The following is an 18,161-nucleotide window of genomic DNA, read 5'->3' on the forward strand; positions in this document are numbered from 1 at the left end:
GCCAATCACAGTCAAAGTAAAATTTCTGCATTAAAGTTTTTCCCCCCAGATGTTTTTCCTGAATCTTAAATGTCAACTTTGTTGCTAAATAGTTCAGAGAATTTTACATTTCCAGTTTAGCTTCGGGCTATGAGTTCTGTTGGAAACAAGACCAGAGGGAATAGAGGGAGCCGAGAAAGCTTCTTAAATGCCTTAAGTGTTTGAGCTAGTTGGCCCAACAGCTTACTCTCACCTCCGTGTGAATGGACTTTATGGACCCGAACACTAAACTGCACCAGTTGGAGTAATTGACTGTCTAAATAGGTGCAGCTATAGAGTCACTACAAAGTATTAGATAATAAAACATTCTTACTTTTCTTGTTTAGACAGGGGGTTCCTCAACTGTTTCAAGCCAAAATGGGAAAATGTGTAGTCTGACACTGGCACCCAGATTCAATAAAAGACTAAACTATTGAAAAAAAAAGCAAATACATTAAAAATGTATGGAATAAATACAAAGACAATTCTGCTCTCTATGCATGGAAACTACAGTGTGGAATGAAATACTGTTTCATAAGTAATTCATGGGCCTAATTATAGCAAGTTGACACAGTATTGAGTCATTTCTGTTGTTTGTGTCACACACAGTAAAATGAAATCATGTGTAAGCCTGCTAATAAGCTGTCATTTCAGAAACTGTTATGGAGAACAAGCAAGAGGGGCAGAAGCAACAGAAAACCAGAGAAAGGGGTGAAAGAGAGGTGTGATGAAAAAGAGAAAAGGAATGTCCCACCTGAGCCTTTGGTTATTGGCATTTGCTATGTGACACTTTGTGTGTGTTGGTGTGCCATGCTGATTTAAAGCCCTTGTTATGAGGCGCATATGTAAAGGACCGCAGGCTACCAGACATCATGCCTCCAGGATCACCACATATCAGTCCCACCTCTCTTGACCACATTTCCTTATTAACTTCTTTAGCCCTTGTCAACCCCCTATAACTCCCTCTGTCTCTGCTCTTCATCAGCTCTCTCCGTCCCATACTGGAACCCAGGAGCCCTCCAGGCCTGAATAAACTTTTTAACCCCCTTGCCGTTTCCATATTTCTACCCATGTCCATATCTCTCTCTTTACATTTACTTTCCCCTCTTCTTAATTTTCTCTATAACAAATATGCCTTCTATTCTCACTGAAGTCTGAGCCTATCTTCAAGGACAATGACAAATGAACAAGACCGCAAAGAGTCTCAATCTATAACATTTGAGGGACATTCTTGATCAGAAGTGCGGTGATTGATTTTTTTCCAGTATAGGCGGTCTATTGGGAAATCAACTTTTAACCCTTTTATTTTTACCTGCACAAATTCCAAAAGCAATTGTAACAAAAACCTGAAAACAACTGGTTGCCAGATCTCATGGTAAATGTCAATATAAAGGCTACATGTGTAGATGATAGACATTCTTAACCTTCTACCCTCCATTTTGTCAAACTGCTCAATCTTTTTTCCTCCTCTCTCTCCTCTGGCCCGGGGGTTAAAAGCTAAGGGGCTTTTCTGCTGTGTATGTGTGAGATTTACTCGTACATGCTCTGCACAGTATGTCCTTCAAGAAAACACAAGGGGGGCTTGTTGGCTGTCCGTACATCTCTTGAGGGAACCGTTTCTCTTTAAAGCTCTCAGATCAAATTTTCCCTGCTGCTTCCCTTTTTTAGTGATGGCATGAATAACTGCTATAGTAAGGATTCCTGCTACCAGGCTTATATACTAGATCTCTGGCAGAGCTCCATGCTAATTGGCAATTTTGTTGGGTGTATTTTTGCAATCTTCCTGATCTCTGTAACAATACACAGCAGCTCAAGATGGTTCATTGCATTAGTTACAGGAAATAACACTATCATTTTTAATTCATTTTAATTTAATTTAAGTTTTATATTTCTCTAGTAAACAAATGACCTGCTGTTGTTTGTGAATGCCCTCTACACACTTAGCTTCTACTGGAGTCAGCACTGTGAGCCATATCTTAAATCATTTAGTCTTGTATATTAAATTCTTCTTTTCTTCTAAAATAACATAACAGATCATAAATATAGTACATGTATTTCCAAACATATCTATCCAAAAAGCTAAAACCCTCATCTTTCTTTCCCCTGAGAATTGTTCACCACAGATTTGTCCAAGTGACCCCCAGACCATGACCAGTGACACAGATGTGTTGCCTTGTATGGCTGCAGTGCAGTATGAAGACTGCACACTGCTTGCAAGTGTACAGACACAACTGAGGACCCAACACTCAAATGAAAACTAAATTCTCTGTATAGTAATTTTTTTTTACCCTCATATACGTTCTGTTTATGGTCTTTAATCATTTACATTTAATCATGTTTTCTCTTTTCCTAGCCACAAAAATGATATGATAACTTACTAAACAGGCATAAATTACTTTATTATTTTATTTGCATTTTTATCATTTTCTTGTCAGAGTGCAGGCTAGAGGTAAGGCCAAAAGCGAAGTTCTGTATGCTTAGCATAATTGCTATAATGACACTTTGACCACATGGTGCTCCCCTAGATAGTCATCTCAAATAACTAGTTTCCAAGTGAGAGTAGGGCTAACACAAAAAGGTAAAAAAAGTCAATGTGACCATCCAACCATCAGCCCAGTGGATCCCTGCAGTGACTTGGCTGCTAAGCTCCAGGCTCTCACTCGGTCAGAAAAGCCTTGACCTCATGGAGTCCTGGAGCCTCAAATCAATAATAGACCACAAGGTCCTGGGCCTGGTGCCCTCAGGAGCACTAATCTTTCAAAGTCAGACTTCAAGAAGGTTAGCAGTCATGAACACCATGAATTGAGCAGTCCATGAGCAGAGTTAGCCAGATTTCAATTATGCAATATAATGCATATTTAATATATCCATTCACTGGAGCATAATTATTGCCTTGTAACATACAGTGTGCAGAGAAATATTGTGGTAAAAGGTAATAAAGTAAACGTGTTGCCAGTCACTGTTGACTTTTTCATTATGTCAATGCCATAATGTCATAGAGGTTGTTCAATCTTATAAGTACCTTGGCATTTGGCTAGATGATGCCCTCTCTTTTAAGCCTCATATAGACAACCTTGTGAAAAAACTTAAACTCAAATTGTCCTTTTTCTTTTGAAATAAATTCAGTTTTTCTTTTAGAGCAAAAAAGCAGCTAGTCACTGAGACATTTTTATCTGTCTTAGATTATGGTGATATGGTGTATGGGACCGCCTCAGCACAGTGTCTGCATAAGATTGACACTGTGTACCATGCGTCTCTGTGATTTATTACAAATTGTAAAAATCTAACCCATCATTGTGACTTGTATTCCAGAGTGGGTTGGCCATCGCTGTCAAACAGGAGATCAGGGCATTGGCATATTTTTATCTATAAGGCCATGCTAGGTCTCTTGCCATCGTACATCAGTAGTTTAATCACATGGAGAAGTGTTGGTTCCTATTCATTGCGATCAGATGATCACTTGCTGCTCTTTGTTCCATTTGCCTGTACAAATCTAGGAAAAAGGGCTTTTGTCTACTACGGTCCTTCTGCATGGAACTCTTTGCAAAAAGACTTGAAATTATCTGAACTTATTTCCTTAAATGCTTTTAAATCCATATTGAGAGAACCTGAAATGACCTGTTTACATTGTAAATGTTTTTAACTGTCTGTTTTGTATAACTTTTATAAATGTAATTGTTTTGTGATTGTGTTTTTGCCTGCCTCTTGGCCTGGACTCCCTTGAAAAAGAGGTTTTTAACCTCAACGGGACTTTCCTGGTTAAATAAAGGTTGAATAAAAAATAAAAATGATCTTTCCCAACCTGCCCAATGCCTAAACATGACAATAAATTGCTTCTGTTGCTACCATCAGCTGTTGCAAGAGTGGACATTGAACATTTTAACATTTTTTCAAAATGATACTCAATAATCTACCAACACTTTCACAAAGAGTTTAGCATGCAGTAAATGGACTGCATTAATACAGAACTTTTCTAGTCTTAGCAACCTCTCAAAGCACTGTACACTACAGACATTATGCAAACTGTTCACACAATGGTGGCTGAGGCTACCACACAAGGTGCCTTACAAGGGACCTGCTCAACAGATTAACATTCTGGTGACCTCAGATAATTTCTCATTAAAGGTCATTACAAACTTAATTAAAGGTCTCGGTTTTTCTAAGAACAGCTCTTGGCTTCCTGCCCCTTTCTGATCCCTTTATTCCTGTTTTGACTTTTTGGTATAATTTTTCACATAGAGGGGGGACAATTAACGTAATGATTAGTAATTATTATTCATTATTTATTTTCTTTTTGAAAGGTGCACTGTGCGAACTCCAATTAAGTCACACATTGATGACAAAATGATTATGTTTAAAGGCAGTTAAATGTACCCAGAGATTATGTAGCACCTCTGTTAAAACCCCTCTGTACCTTTCATGTTCTGTCTCCTCTACTTTGTATCGCTCTTAGCTTTTCTGACACAATGAGAACAAATACAAAAGGTTCAATAAGTTCAAAAAAGCAAATATCGGAACTTGTAGACAACCATAATGCAATGATTTTTTTAGCCAGGACTTTACAGAAAGAGTTTGTTCACACATCAAAGCCAGATCACAAAGAATACATAATGCATGTGATTTGAAATTACATATCATCAAGCTGGTCTCATCTCGGCACTGAGTTGTTTACTTCCTGAAATCATGACTCAGCACTTCACTGGTTGACCTAGATAGCTCCAATCCTCAGGACAAAAAGATAGAGAGAACTGATGACGAGGTTACTTTTTAAAGTCTCAGCGGGAGAGGCTGGCTGGCAGGCATAAAGAACCAGACTGGTACTGTACTTGTGGACTGTAGGTTGTTGTAGAGTAGTCACACGTGTAAGTGAGACTAAGTGGCAGTAAGCCATCTACTTGACTCATTGATTCATTGATTGACTGATTCATTCAATGTTCATTTAGCTAGCCTGTCCATAAGTCAACAACATGCACTAACGTCTTTATTCACTTTCCTTCCCCCTGTCTCCATTCCTGCATTAGTTCAGTTATTCACCTCCCCCAAAGTGCCATTGATGTTACATTATGTCTTGATTTGTTCCTTCCTTCCAGTCAGACAGACACAGATTAATGTATTATGGCCCAACACATTCCAACACAGTGATGAGTATTTGAATGAAGTGAGTTGGGATTGAGCCTAATGCTTTTTACAGCCACATCACAGCTACAGGGAATCAGTGCAGCATGAGAACGGTTAAGCCCTCACACACCAGCATAGCCTGCAGTGACAAGCGTTATAGGGTGCTGAAGATTGATTCATCTGTTGAAAATCATCAGAGAGGAATTGGCTGGTGAATGTGAAGGATCAAATCACATTTTCAAAGGTAGCTACGGACGTTCATTTGTCGACTGTCAAGCTGGGGGGATAAACAGTCATTCAAGATTAATTTAACAATCCATTATTCAGGCAGCTGATGGTTGAATTCAGTGGTGACCCTATTCTCACATCTGCTGCTGCTCTCTAGCCCTGCTGCCCTCCCTGGGAAGAGATTTATTAAACTGAGATTATCTTGCATATTGAACTCAATGTGGATGTTAGAAACTTCTATCTAAACAAACCAATGTTATGTGAAAGGGTTAATAGACACACACACACCCACACACACACACACAAAGGATGGTGGTGGTGGTGGGGGGTTACTGTGCTTACAGGAGACAACAGCTGAGGAGCAACAGTCTATTTTTGTTCTTCCTTCATTTAAGTCTCTCAAAAGGAGGTGTGATCATTATGGGGTCCCTGAGAACCTGAGACAATCCCGCATTTAGTTCCTCTTACCCAGATTTCTGGAGACGTGACTAGAACTATATTTGATCCCAAAATTCTGCAACCTGGGAAATAGCTACCAATATGTAGATAGATATGGATATAAAAATATAGATTTGAGGGTTTTAACAATCTGGGGATTTCAAGGATGTACTGTATTTGAACCTAACAGTTTGAAATATTTAATGAAATGTTAATGATATACACAAAATATTTAATCAAACAGTTACATGATTTAACACATGAGAAAAACTTAGGCCACGTCATTAGAAAGTTTCATTAGGGTTTTCTTTTAAAACTAGTCAAAAGAAATTCATTTTTTTTACATCCTTGCCTAGGCTGCTGCAGCTCCCACCAAAGGTAAGACAACGTTTATTTAGCTGCAGTTAGAAGTGCACTGGTGAGGTGAATCTTAGAAGCCATACCAATTCCCCCAAATCACAAAATATATAAAGATAGAGTGAGCAGAGAAGTTCTAATGATACGTAATGTAATGATACAGTATGATGTAATATCGTAATAGATGTCCTCTTCTATGGCCTACATGCATTTGAGAAAAGCAGCTGAAGCCCAGTTGCTTGTTACCTCTGTGTTTCCAGAAAGCCCCTCCTTGGACAAACCCCTCTGCCTGAGCGTCACTCAAAGTTCACTTGAGTCCTTTCCTAAGCTCAAATACACACTCACACACATTCACTGTCATCTACACAAACGCACACACACGCTGCGCCAGACCTCTTTGTGTAGTCCGCCTGCCGCTTCCAGCGCTACTCTGCCTTTCAGGAGGCGCGCAACAAGACCTGTTGGATGTTACTGAAAGCATTTGGTTGGCGTGCGGAGTTGACAAAAGTGTGGCTACTTTTAACGTTTTTTTCTCGCTCTCTTCAGTGACATTTTACTTGACAAGCTTTTTGGGGACCTTTTTCTCACTTTTAGTGTTTAATAGTAAATTACTGGTTAATTGCATATTACTTTTCCGAACCGTGCAGTTGGATAAAAATCAGTATTTGATGGACAAAATGAATGATTCTGTGCAATAACTCCAAAGGATTTCAAGGTATGCTCTTAATAACCATGACTATGAATTCTAGTAATCTATATATCTTGGATGCGTCTCGCTACAGCGCGTAATTTTCTTTAATTTCAGCGTCAAGTTGAAAAAGCTTCTATATTTGGTTTGATGAATTTGAATGATTTAAGTGCAGTTGCGCGCATGTGTGAGATGAGGTAAAAGAGAGAGAGAGAGAGAGATAGAGATAGAGAGAGAGAGAGAGAGAGAGAAAGAGAGAGAGAGAGAGAGAGAGAGAGAGAGAGAGTTTAATAGGGGTCTAATTCGAAGTTTATCCTTCCTTCTTCCTTTTAAATTCCTCCAGTGTTTTTATTTATTTATATGGTGATATGCCATTCAATTAACCTACTGAGCATACAGTGTAGAAAGCCTAAAGGTCTGTTTTGATTCAGACAGGTGCAATGTGTCAGAGTGGCTGTGGGTCTGAGGATAGAGTGTGCTATGTGTTGTACAGTTTGCAAATCCTCTTGAGTCAAATTTGTGTTTTTGGGTTGCATGAATAAAATTAACATGTGTATGTGTGTGAGTGTATGTGTGTTTGTGTGTGTGTGTGGGAGAGGTTCACATCTGGATTTTGAGACATGCACAGCAGTGCACTTTGCTGCACTCCATAAGTCTTGACTTCCGTTTTCTCTTTGGCAGTGATAATCCCAGTGTGGCTTATCCTCTTGCAGAGTGAAGATGCACCTGAACATGTGTGTACCGGTGGCACTGCTGACTCTCCTGTTGCTGACACTTATAGTGCCCATGGGCCAGGGCTGTCCAAGGAGCTGTAACTGCTACCAGGCCAGTGAAGTGCACTGTACTTTTCGTTCCCTGCTCACTGTACCTTCTGGCCTGCCTCTACACACACGCCGCATAAATTTAGGGTAAGGGAATAAATGGAAGCACATGCACAAATAACATCAAATATAGTGCTTTTATTTACCTAATATGGAACTGTAATAATTTGTTCACTTTTTGAAATCCCAGGTTGATGATGCTGTTTCTGTGCCACACTTAGGTTCAACAGCATCAGCAATATCTACGACAGTTCTCTGGCTGGGCTAAAGAAGGTGGAGCTTCTGATGCTCCACAGCAATAACCTCCACCATCTCCCAGAAGCAGCGTTCAGAGATATGAAATCACTACAGGTAAACAATAGAAGAGCAACAACAACATGTATTGGACACATTAATATAGGACTTAAAAGAGATGGAATTCCATTCAATACCGTACTAGTGAATGATAATTGGGTAGGATAGTTAAAGGTGCAATATGAAATACTGACAGCCAGTGTTTAAACTGCAGTACAAATTCAAAATATTGGAGAGAGTTATCTCCCCCACCCCCTCCTCCCCTGACTCAAAGTTCACGGAGGTTGCCAAGCTGAAACCGCAACATCAAACAATGTTGCTAGATGCTTGTCTCACAAAGCCGCTCTCTCCACACGCCCAACAGACACACTTCCTCGGTTTAGAATTATGATAGGAACCACTAAAAATACCTGGTCGTCCTTTTCCACCCGACTGACATAAAAACTTTATTGGCTTAGAATTACGGCAACAATCGCTAAACACACTGCTAACTCACGGTCCTCTCTTCCTGATTTACAGGCCCCTCTCTTGGCTTAAAATTACGCCCCGTTGTCGCGTACGGCCGCTGAACAGGCTACCGTTATAAATTAGCCTGAAGCAAATGCTTATCTGTTTAGGAAATTAGCCAACTCGGCATCCAATTGCTTTTAATTGAAAAGCACTTTGTTCTAGATTTTAAATCTATGAAAAGTGCTCTATAAATACATTTTGATTGATTGATTATCACAAAGGCCAAAACACAAACAGAAATTAATGGAACGGAAATTTTGAAAGAAGAAATTACTGACATTAGCATTGTTGTGTAATATTTCAACATAGCACGTCTCCTTCATATCTGATGACGCATTGGGGTCATTTTGGGATTTGGATTTTATTACAGTAAATATACCACATATTGGACCTTTACCAAAACGATTTGAGGCAACCAACACTTTGAGGCAGTGGAGATGATTCTACAGAGGCCTCTTCTCCCACTTGTTTCACAGTACTTCTTCATGGAACAGTAGACCTGCATCTCACGCAACTAACAGCAGCCAACATTGAGAGTGTCCTGAACTGTCCTCTGCCAAAACAAACCATTGATGGTGGATTATATAATACCATAGCTTTTAATGGGTGAAAAAAAAAACATTGTCTTGTCACATATTTAACCTTTGACTCTCAGAAAGACATAGTTATGAAAATCAAACTTGCTTGCACCAGGTCTCCACAAAATGTTCTTTAATCCCTCTCCAGCCTAAGGCAGGGGGGACCATACAAGAGCTTTGATGCAGAAAGCTCATCTCTTAAACCTTCTACACTCACAGTTTACAGTCTGCATAGCTCCCTATGGCAGATTGATATACTTAAACTGTGACAGAGCTGATTTTAGAACAGATTTTTAAGTAAAGCAGGACATTTCAAGGTAGCATTTGTCAAGAGTTTGGTACAATTTAGAGATAGCTCTTCATTGATAAATATTCCTAAATCTTGCTGATTGATTTTACATTTCGTCTGTAAAGCCACAATGCAAATTAATATAACAGTTTACATGATTCTGTTCACAATTTGTTTTCAGCACATTTGCCGCTAACGCATACTTTACGTATGTGCCATCATTCTTTCCACTGCTCAATGACAGGAAACACACTGGACATTTACGCAGCAAAATAGGACTGAGTTAGCAATCCCTGGGGAAGTAATATTACTCAACAAGCAATTTGTCCCTTCATTTCCCAGGCATATGCCGATATACAGTGGTGCTCATAAGTTCATGAACCCATGCTAAAGTTGACTAAAAGGAGGAATAAAAAAAATCATCTTTATGACTCAGTTAATCATCACATACACGTCATACCTATCTCTAGGTATGGTGAAATGTATGTGATGATGGGGGCTATTTCAATTCCAAAGGCCAAGGAAACTTTATCAGGATGAATAGCATCCTGATCCATGAAATAACTGGCTTTTAAAATATTCCATGGGAATTTAACATAGGGGTTTGTATACTTGTGCCCCCTCTATTTTAAGGAAGAGCATTTATTAATTCACAGTACATTAGTGGTTCACAAATAAAATAGGTGTCTTTAAAGGTTGGATTTTTCCTAATTTTCTTAATGAAGGAATTAAAATTAATTTCCAAAAAGATGATTTTGTTTTTTTATTCCTCTTTTTAGTCAACTTTTGCATGGGTTCCTTAACTTATGAGCAGCACTGTATTTGCCATTGTATGATAATAGGATACATTTTTCTATGTGCTGACATCTTCACATGCTAGATCTGTCTGTAGCTGGATCTCTCCCAGCTGACTAGCCGTCCTGCAGAGCAGATTTATCATGAGCACCACAGAAACACAATTCCACAACATGGTTTTCATGATGTAACTTCTTAAAATTTGGTGGGTTCTCCACGCATGACTAGAATAGCCATAGATCCCCTGGAGTCTTCTACTGAGGATAAAGGGCTAAATTTCATGTTTGAAAAGTTAAAGACCCCCAGTGCTAGGATACACTTTTAGTCTTCACTGCTTAAAAATCGATAAACTCACAGCATACTCTATATTGTCTGGTTATATGCTGTGGGCTATTTCTTAGTTTCTCAGTATATCAGCAAATGTATGAGGTTGTGCGCTGCTCGATATATTTTCCCTTATTTTAAAAATGCATTTAGTTATTCTTGAGACTGCATTCAGTTATTCTTGCTTACAAAGAGATTTTCACCCAACTCATTTCATCCTCATTCCAATTCCCCTCACATCATTGGTCATAAATTCAATTTACAAGCATGTGGTGTCCACTGACAGGCGTATGACCAGAGCAGAGACTTGGTTTCTTCATCAGCTTTGATGCCTATTACTGTAATTAATTGCTCTTGTAATTGCTTTCGCTCACTCCATTACCTCCCCCTTTTACCCACAGATACTAAAGCTGAGCTATAACAAGCTGAGAGAGATCTCTTCATCTCTGACCTTCTCTGGCCTGACCTCACTGCTGCGTCTGTACTTGGATCACAACCTCCTCCAACACATTCACCCCCGGGCGCTGCTCCAGCTGCCTAGCCTCAGGCTGTTGCGGCTGCAAGGGAACAGGCTGCATCAGCTACACCCTCACACTCTGTGCACACTGTCCCTGCTGAATACATATTACTTCTCTACACTCAGGTGAGCTTTAAAGCACAATCTAATCTAATAATCTAATAACCATTGTTAGGGAAGTTACAATATTTGATGAGAAAAAGGTAACATCCATTAATGGTTAGACAAATACACCTCTCAAGATATTGCATTGTCTTTTTACCCTTTTTCTGATACACTTGTTTTACTACTGCAGAGGAAAAACTTGGGTCTGAACATGAAGATCATAATGGAAATGATAACAAATGATGGGTGATTTTCTTACCCCTAACCTGTTACCTCTCACTGCCCACTTCATACTCCCACTCCCACTCTTTCATCTGGTCCTCTATGACTTTCATTCAACCTTGGTGTCCCCCCTCTCCCTCTTGATCTAATCTTTTCTTTGCTCTGTTTTCCCTACCTGTAGACACCTAGACCTGTCCAACAACAGTATAACCACTCTGCCCAGAGAGACCTTTGCAACAGCACCTCTGCTGGAGACTCTTGTGCTGCAGGCTAATCCGTGGAGTTGTGACTGTAGGATGAACTGGTTTCTCACTTGGAGTCTGGCTCATCCAGGTGACTCGCATCAAAAATATGATTTGTTTTCACTTTTTGTTTTGTCTGCAATGAGCACACGCAGTTTATGCTGGTCATTGGTTGTGTCTCTGAGATAGTTTAATTCAGTCCGAGATGCAAAAATGCTTTGGTTAACGCAGCATGTAGGTTTCGTGAGTGAAAACAAATAGATATCGAGATAAGGTGAAAAGAAGCATGGAACATGGATTGAGAAACAGAAGACTACTTTGTTGAATCTACTACTTTTTTGTCTTTAAACTTTAATACAACATGTCAAATCCAGCTAGATGAAAGAATGATGGCATTATCGTACTGTACTTTCTAATACATCTGGTTTTCTTAACCTTAATATCTCTGACATCTCTTCACCTGCTTTTCATCACACATTCTTCTCTGGTTTTCTTCATTTTCTGTATCTCCTCCAGTGTGTCTTGTGGCTGTTATTGAGATGTGAGTGAGGGCTGGACCGTGAAATGTGTCTCATTGATATGCCAGACTTAACCTGCCATAACTAATCCATGATGACAGCATTGATGTGTGCAGGCAGCTGAATATAGGTTAATGATTGCTGTGTAATAATGAAGTGATGCATTTTTCTGATTTATGAGTCAAGAAAGTAACCATACCAAATTAGTAAGAGATATAAAGGATAATAGATGCCAAAGAAAAGCTGGCATGACTAATATATTGCATCACTAATATGTGCAGATAGTGAAATGTGAAATGATGTGTGATGTGAAATGTGTACAAATATGTTTGTATAGTTGTTATCCACAGTTGATATGCCAGAGGTGGTAAGGCAGCCTTTTATGACATTTTTTTTTTTTTCCTCTTATTTTCAATTAGGTTTAATGAAATGTCCCAGCAGCCCTCAGTGTCCAATCTGCTCCTCGCCCAATTCCCTTCAAGGTCAGGGCTTGCTTGACCAGAATGACCTACCATGCAGCTTGCCTGTCATCCCCTCCCCAGGAAGAGACACACCTTTGGAGACAGAACTCAGTGAAATCCAATCAAGTATATCCTTTAGAGAGCCTTTAGGCACCGCCTCTCTGAGTCTGTCTGACCAACAGGGGGGCAGTGTTGATCTGGGTTGCAACATTACTTACTCTTCTGAGTTCCAGGACATTGCTCATCCTCCAGATCTCTCCCTTTCCTCCTCTTCACCTCTCCCCCTTGCTCTGTCACTCTCCCTGGAGTGCCCTGTGGAGACACAGAGCTATGAGAAACTTTGGAGGATCCTAGCTTACTACAGTGAAACTGCAGTTCACCTGGAGAGGGAGATCATGCTGAGTAAAGCCCCGGCATTGGCATACCGCTACAGACAGGCAGCAGAGACAGACGGATACTATCACACTGGAGTCAAAGCTTCTGTTAAAGCCAGACCACAATGGTTGCTACAGCCAGCCATTAGCCTACAGCTAAACAGAGCACAGTCTAACGGACACAGAGTTCAACTTATATACTCAACAAGAGTTTCCGCTCATCCGGACCCTGCTTCTCATTCCTCAACATCCTCCCTTGCCTCCCACCCCTGGGTGCTGATTTCAACTAATCATACCACCACTGCACTGGCAACAATAGCAGGAAGTAAGGTGGAGCTATCATGCCCTCTTTTAAGTTCTGGTAACCCCAAAGTACAGTGGATTCTCCCAGATGGATCTAAGCTCATGTCCCCTTCAAGCAGCCTAGATGGCAGGCTCCGGGCATCAGCCTTTGGTTTACTTCTACACAAGGTACAGCTCTCAGATGCAGGGATTTACTACTGCATAGCCAGGGCAGGTAGGGATGTAAATGTTCTCCCACTGTGCCTGGCAGTTGAGGAGTCCTCTGTTCCGCTTTCAGGGGAGCAGGTGGGACCTCCTGTTACCGGAAACATTGGGGAAACTGTCAGTCTTAACTGCAATGCATCAGGTTCACCAGCGCCTCATATAAATTGGTTGTTACCAGATGGAAACATAGTATGGCGGGGATTAGCTGTATCAGGTGGGCTTACAATGCAATCAAATGGGAGTCTCTCTCTGCCTAATCCTTCTCTGAGGGATGCTGGTCATTACCGCTGTATTGCCATCAACCAGTTTGGCAGTGTCTCTCTGTCCATACAGCTGGAGTTAAACTCACAACATCCCCCCCCACTTAGGACTTCATTTCCTAGAGGGCCACAGTCAGCCGCTGGTCGGTCAACCAAGATACGAGCTCCATTGCTATTGGAGGAAGGATCCGGTAACGAAGAGGAAGAAGAAGGAGAGATACGTTTTCTTGACAATAGGAAGCGTCCAAGACCTCTCCGACCTCCCTCAAACAGACGTTATCCAATCCAAAAACCTAGAAAACGTGGACCTATGAGAAAAGGGCCCCTAAGAAAAGGAGGAGGACCTGTTTTATCCACTGACCAGAGAAGAAACCGCTTTGAGTACAGACATAGAGTTACCACAAACAAACAAAGGATAGACCCTCATAAATGGGCTGACCTCCTGGCTAAGATACGACAAAAGACTGTTCACACTAATAACAGTCACAACATTGCAGTCGGGAAGCCCACAGCTGAACAAGTAGGAGGAGTCAAAGGTAGTGACACAGGAGGACACGAGGGAAATGATGATACAAAGACAGGTGGAGCTGAGGGAGCAGGGGTGGAAGCAGAAACTGAAGGGTCATCTGTTGATGACACTGATCTACAAGAGGAAGGCCTGCAGCCCATTCCCGCTGTTCACACAGAAATGCAAACACACACAGAGATGAAAACAGAAATTGAAACAGACACACAGATAAAGACAGAGACGTCCACAGAAACACAGACAGATATAGAGAACGAGACAGAGACACATTTACAGACAGAGAAAGCATATTCGCAGATAGAGACAGTGACAAACCCACAGACACAGAAAGAGCAAGTCACATCTATGCCAATCTCTGGAACAAATGAAATTGTCCTAGAACCAGGGGAAGGAGATGAGCAAGAAGCAAACACCAACTCATCTAGAACCAGGCCTCCAAACACTTGGCAGGGACTCTTTCCTAATTTAGTTCCAAACTCCCAGCCACAAAGCCCTTGGAACTCTCGCAGAAAGATCGGACAGCGAAGACGAATCATCAACAGGCCCAGGGGACGACCTTTGACCCCACCTCCACCTCTCCCTGACCCTATGAGCACAAGATTACAAACTGCAACACCTGACACTAACACACATCAAAAAAATATGTTGTTGGTGTCATCAACGACCACATCTTCAGCTATTTTGTTGATAGAGACTGATCGTATTAGGACTGCTTCGAGTCATGTCACACTAAATCTTCTGTCTCCTGCTGTTTCTAATGCTCATGATATCTCTTCTTCAAAATCTGCCCCGCCCTCATTGACTTCCTCTTCCTCCTCTCTCACTTCAATATCCCCCTCTTACACAAAGGTACATATAGACATGGGGACTCAGTCAGCCACCATCCAAGAAACTGCAGAGTCCACTATTTTCAACACACCTACACCAGCCCCCACTCACTCGGATACTGCGATCACACAGACAAATGTGCCACACACTGACGCCAGGACACATACACATAACGTCCAGACACACAAAAACACACACACAGCCTTAGGCAAACACAATGATAAACCTCCAAGCAAACACAGTGAAGAGCTGGAGAGGAAATTGTCGGGTGTACCATATGTGTCCACCTCTCTCTTGCCCATTCCCTCCTCGATTGTTTCCACCACAGTCCCGAGTGTGGCTACAACTACTACTGCTGGAAGCATGAGTATGTATATTTCTAAAGCTAGTGAGGACACACTTCTCACAACAACTGGAAGTACTCCTATGACTACAAGTCCCACCATGACTACTGCAACTCCCAATATTATCCCAACATTTAGCACTACCAGAAGTACTACAACTACTCTTACCTCTACTACTAGAACAACTCCTATTCTTAAAACTACTACTCCCACTATCACCTCTTCAACTAGCTCTTCTCCTACTACTTTTACTACTACTACTAGTAGTAATACTATCTCATTAAAATCTATTCTGACAACTCCTAACCCCACTACTACTGCTACTGCTACTACTACTATGGCTACTAAAACTACTACTCCTACTTGTAGTACTAGAATGGCCATCTTAGCCAAAACATCTACAACTACTACAAGGGCAGCTACAACCAGTGCATCTTCTACTACTACCACAACAATGACATCAACAAGTACCACAGCATCGTCCAGAGAGAGGCCAAGTGTTGTCCAAGTTGATCCCAGAGGGAGGCCTGTTTCTGGGGGTCCAAACCAGAGTCGATCTAAAGACTGGAAGAACCCAGGAACTAATTCTATTCCTGATTCACACAGCAGAAGGCCGCACTGGCCCCCCACCCCTTTGCTCCCTGCTGCCCCTGGGGTGAGTTCAAATTGAATCAAATAACATAGTATTGTTATTTTTTGGATTCTTGAACCCGTCATGCGTTACAACAAGAGTAAGAGCCAAGCTAGCCATGTTTTGTTCTTTGTTTGTTAATTGAATTGCTAGTTTAGGAAATGTTTTCCTATTTTCAGTGATTCATTTAATTAGTCATTTATTAAAGTGCATACATATCAAGCTATTTTTGTTGTTCAAATTACTCAAGTTAAAAAAACATCCAAAGTAAGCGCTGGCCCAGAAAATACACACACATGAACACACACGTGCACACACACACACGCACACACATGCACATGCGCACACACGCACACACACGCACACACGCAGCTACGCACATGCACACACACACACACACACACACACACACACACACACACACACGCACACGCAGTTGTGTCTGGCTATCTTTGTGGGGACCAGTCATTGACATAATGCATTCCCTAGCCCCTTACCCTTACCCTAACCATCAAACATAAATGCCTAACCTTATCCCTTACCCTTACCCTAACCATGACCTAACTCTAAGCTAACTCTAACCCTACTCCTAAAACCAAGTCTTATTCCTCAAAAAGCCCTTTAACGTTATGGGGACCAGCATTTTGTCCCCACAAAGCTGTCAGGTCCACATAAGTATACTGTATTCACAGTTTTTGGTCCCCACAAATGTAGCTAAACCTGGCCCACACACACACACATACACACACACACACACACACACACACACACACACACACAGTACAGCACTCAACTTTGCAAGCCCTTGGGCAAAAGCTTAGAAGAAATGCACAAAAGATCTGAAAATAGTCTAATCTGTATCCACATGACCTGCTTTTAAACCTCAGGGATGTTTATGACAATTTTTTAATTTCATGGATTTTCCCGAGCTCTGCCAGATTCCCTGACAGATCTAAAGAATATATGAAAAACACATGTTCCATAATCACTAACATTATGTGTTTTGAGACCCTAATCCCGATGGATTTAAGATAAGAAATTGTTAATTAATTTCCTGAGCTCTGTTGGCAAATCTCTGCAGACCAAACCACTGGGTCCATAAGAAATGATTCTAAATCCGGGATTACAGTGATGCTATACTGAATTTGTAAACCTGAACAATGCTTAAAATTCTTCACTGTTTTTTTTTTACTAAAGAGTTTACATATTAATGTTAGCTTGTAGCTTGTAGTTTATGGTCCACACATTAAATGGTATTTATCCTAATCTCCTAAAAATTTTGATTCATCTATCCTTTTGGTTAGGTGCTGTTCCCCCAAAATCTTTAAACAGATAGCACTTGGCCAAATTATCTGTTGATAACATTGTGGTATTACTGTAATGTAGATTTAACTATTACAGTACACAATTCTCATTTTTTATACACTGCTGTACTGAAGTGGTTGTTCACTTGCAAGTCCTCCAACCATATGCTATCTAGGTGAAAAATTACTGTAAAACTCCAGGACCAAAACAGGGCTGTTAAATTCCACTACATCACTGAAAGTTGAAAATCTTTCATTAGTGGAGTCATGCTTTCATTGCCTCTAGTTATTATCATCAATGGTTTATTACTTTGTTGCTATAATGTCTTTACTAAAACCTTTTCATAGGTACCAGTTGTGAAATCCAGACCGAGGATTGCAGACCCACACATCAGGACAGTGTTGTTCCCAGCAGAGAGCACTGCCAGGCTGGCTTGTGAGGCTCAAGGAGAGCCGAATCCCACCATCACATGGACCAAGGTTGCCACAGGTACACACAGTGTAGCAGATACACACATTTATTTATTTATACACACACATGCACATATTCAAAACAAAACACCCCTACGTGCATGAAAAGATAAATCAGGGTTCAGTTTTATTATCACTTCACATTTACTGTAGGTTCAAAATCCACTTGGAGGCCTGCTAAATCTGATTTATGGACTGATGTAAATCTCAGCAAAGTTTTTCAAAAGCTCTCTGAAGCAGGCTTCAGGCCTTTACTTTAATATATTTCCATTATGTTGGGAAACTTAGAAATGCTTATTTTTTTTCTCCAGAAGTCATTAATATACACTCACCGGCCACTTTATTAGGTACCCCATGCTAGTAACGGGTTGGACCCCCTTTTGCCTTCAGAAC

General features: G+C 40.8%; 1 protein-coding gene across 2 annotated transcripts in view; it reads left to right on the plus strand.

Annotated features, from left to right (window-relative positions):
- The first annotated feature begins 6,503 nt into the window (after positions 1 to 6,503).
- The window catches only part of LOC117952863 (matrix-remodeling-associated protein 5-like), a 19,705-nt gene continuing 8,047 nt past the window's right edge, over positions 6,504 to 18,161 (plus strand). Inside the window, exons 1-7 of one of the 2 annotated variants that reach the window (XM_034885456.1) lie at positions 6,504 to 6,874; positions 7,529 to 7,755; positions 7,890 to 8,019; positions 10,860 to 11,101; positions 11,484 to 11,635; positions 12,482 to 16,017; positions 17,646 to 17,787. In XM_034885456.1, coding sequence (XP_034741347.1) covers positions 7,568 to 7,755; positions 7,890 to 8,019; positions 10,860 to 11,101; positions 11,484 to 11,635; positions 12,482 to 16,017; positions 17,646 to 17,787 — 4,390 coding nt within the window. In that variant the 5' untranslated portion in view covers positions 6,504 to 6,874; positions 7,529 to 7,567. Of the gene's footprint in view, positions 6,875 to 7,528; positions 7,756 to 7,889; positions 8,020 to 10,859; positions 11,102 to 11,483; positions 11,636 to 11,808; positions 12,193 to 12,481; positions 16,018 to 17,645; positions 17,788 to 18,161 lie in introns of those variants that run through there. The other variant, XM_034885457.1, reaches the window with a different exon arrangement.

This window comes from Etheostoma cragini, chromosome 11 (assembly GCF_013103735.1).
Source record: "Etheostoma cragini isolate CJK2018 chromosome 11, CSU_Ecrag_1.0, whole genome shotgun sequence".
In the NCBI taxonomy this organism is placed as follows: domain Eukaryota; kingdom Metazoa; phylum Chordata; class Actinopteri; order Perciformes; family Percidae; genus Etheostoma; species Etheostoma cragini.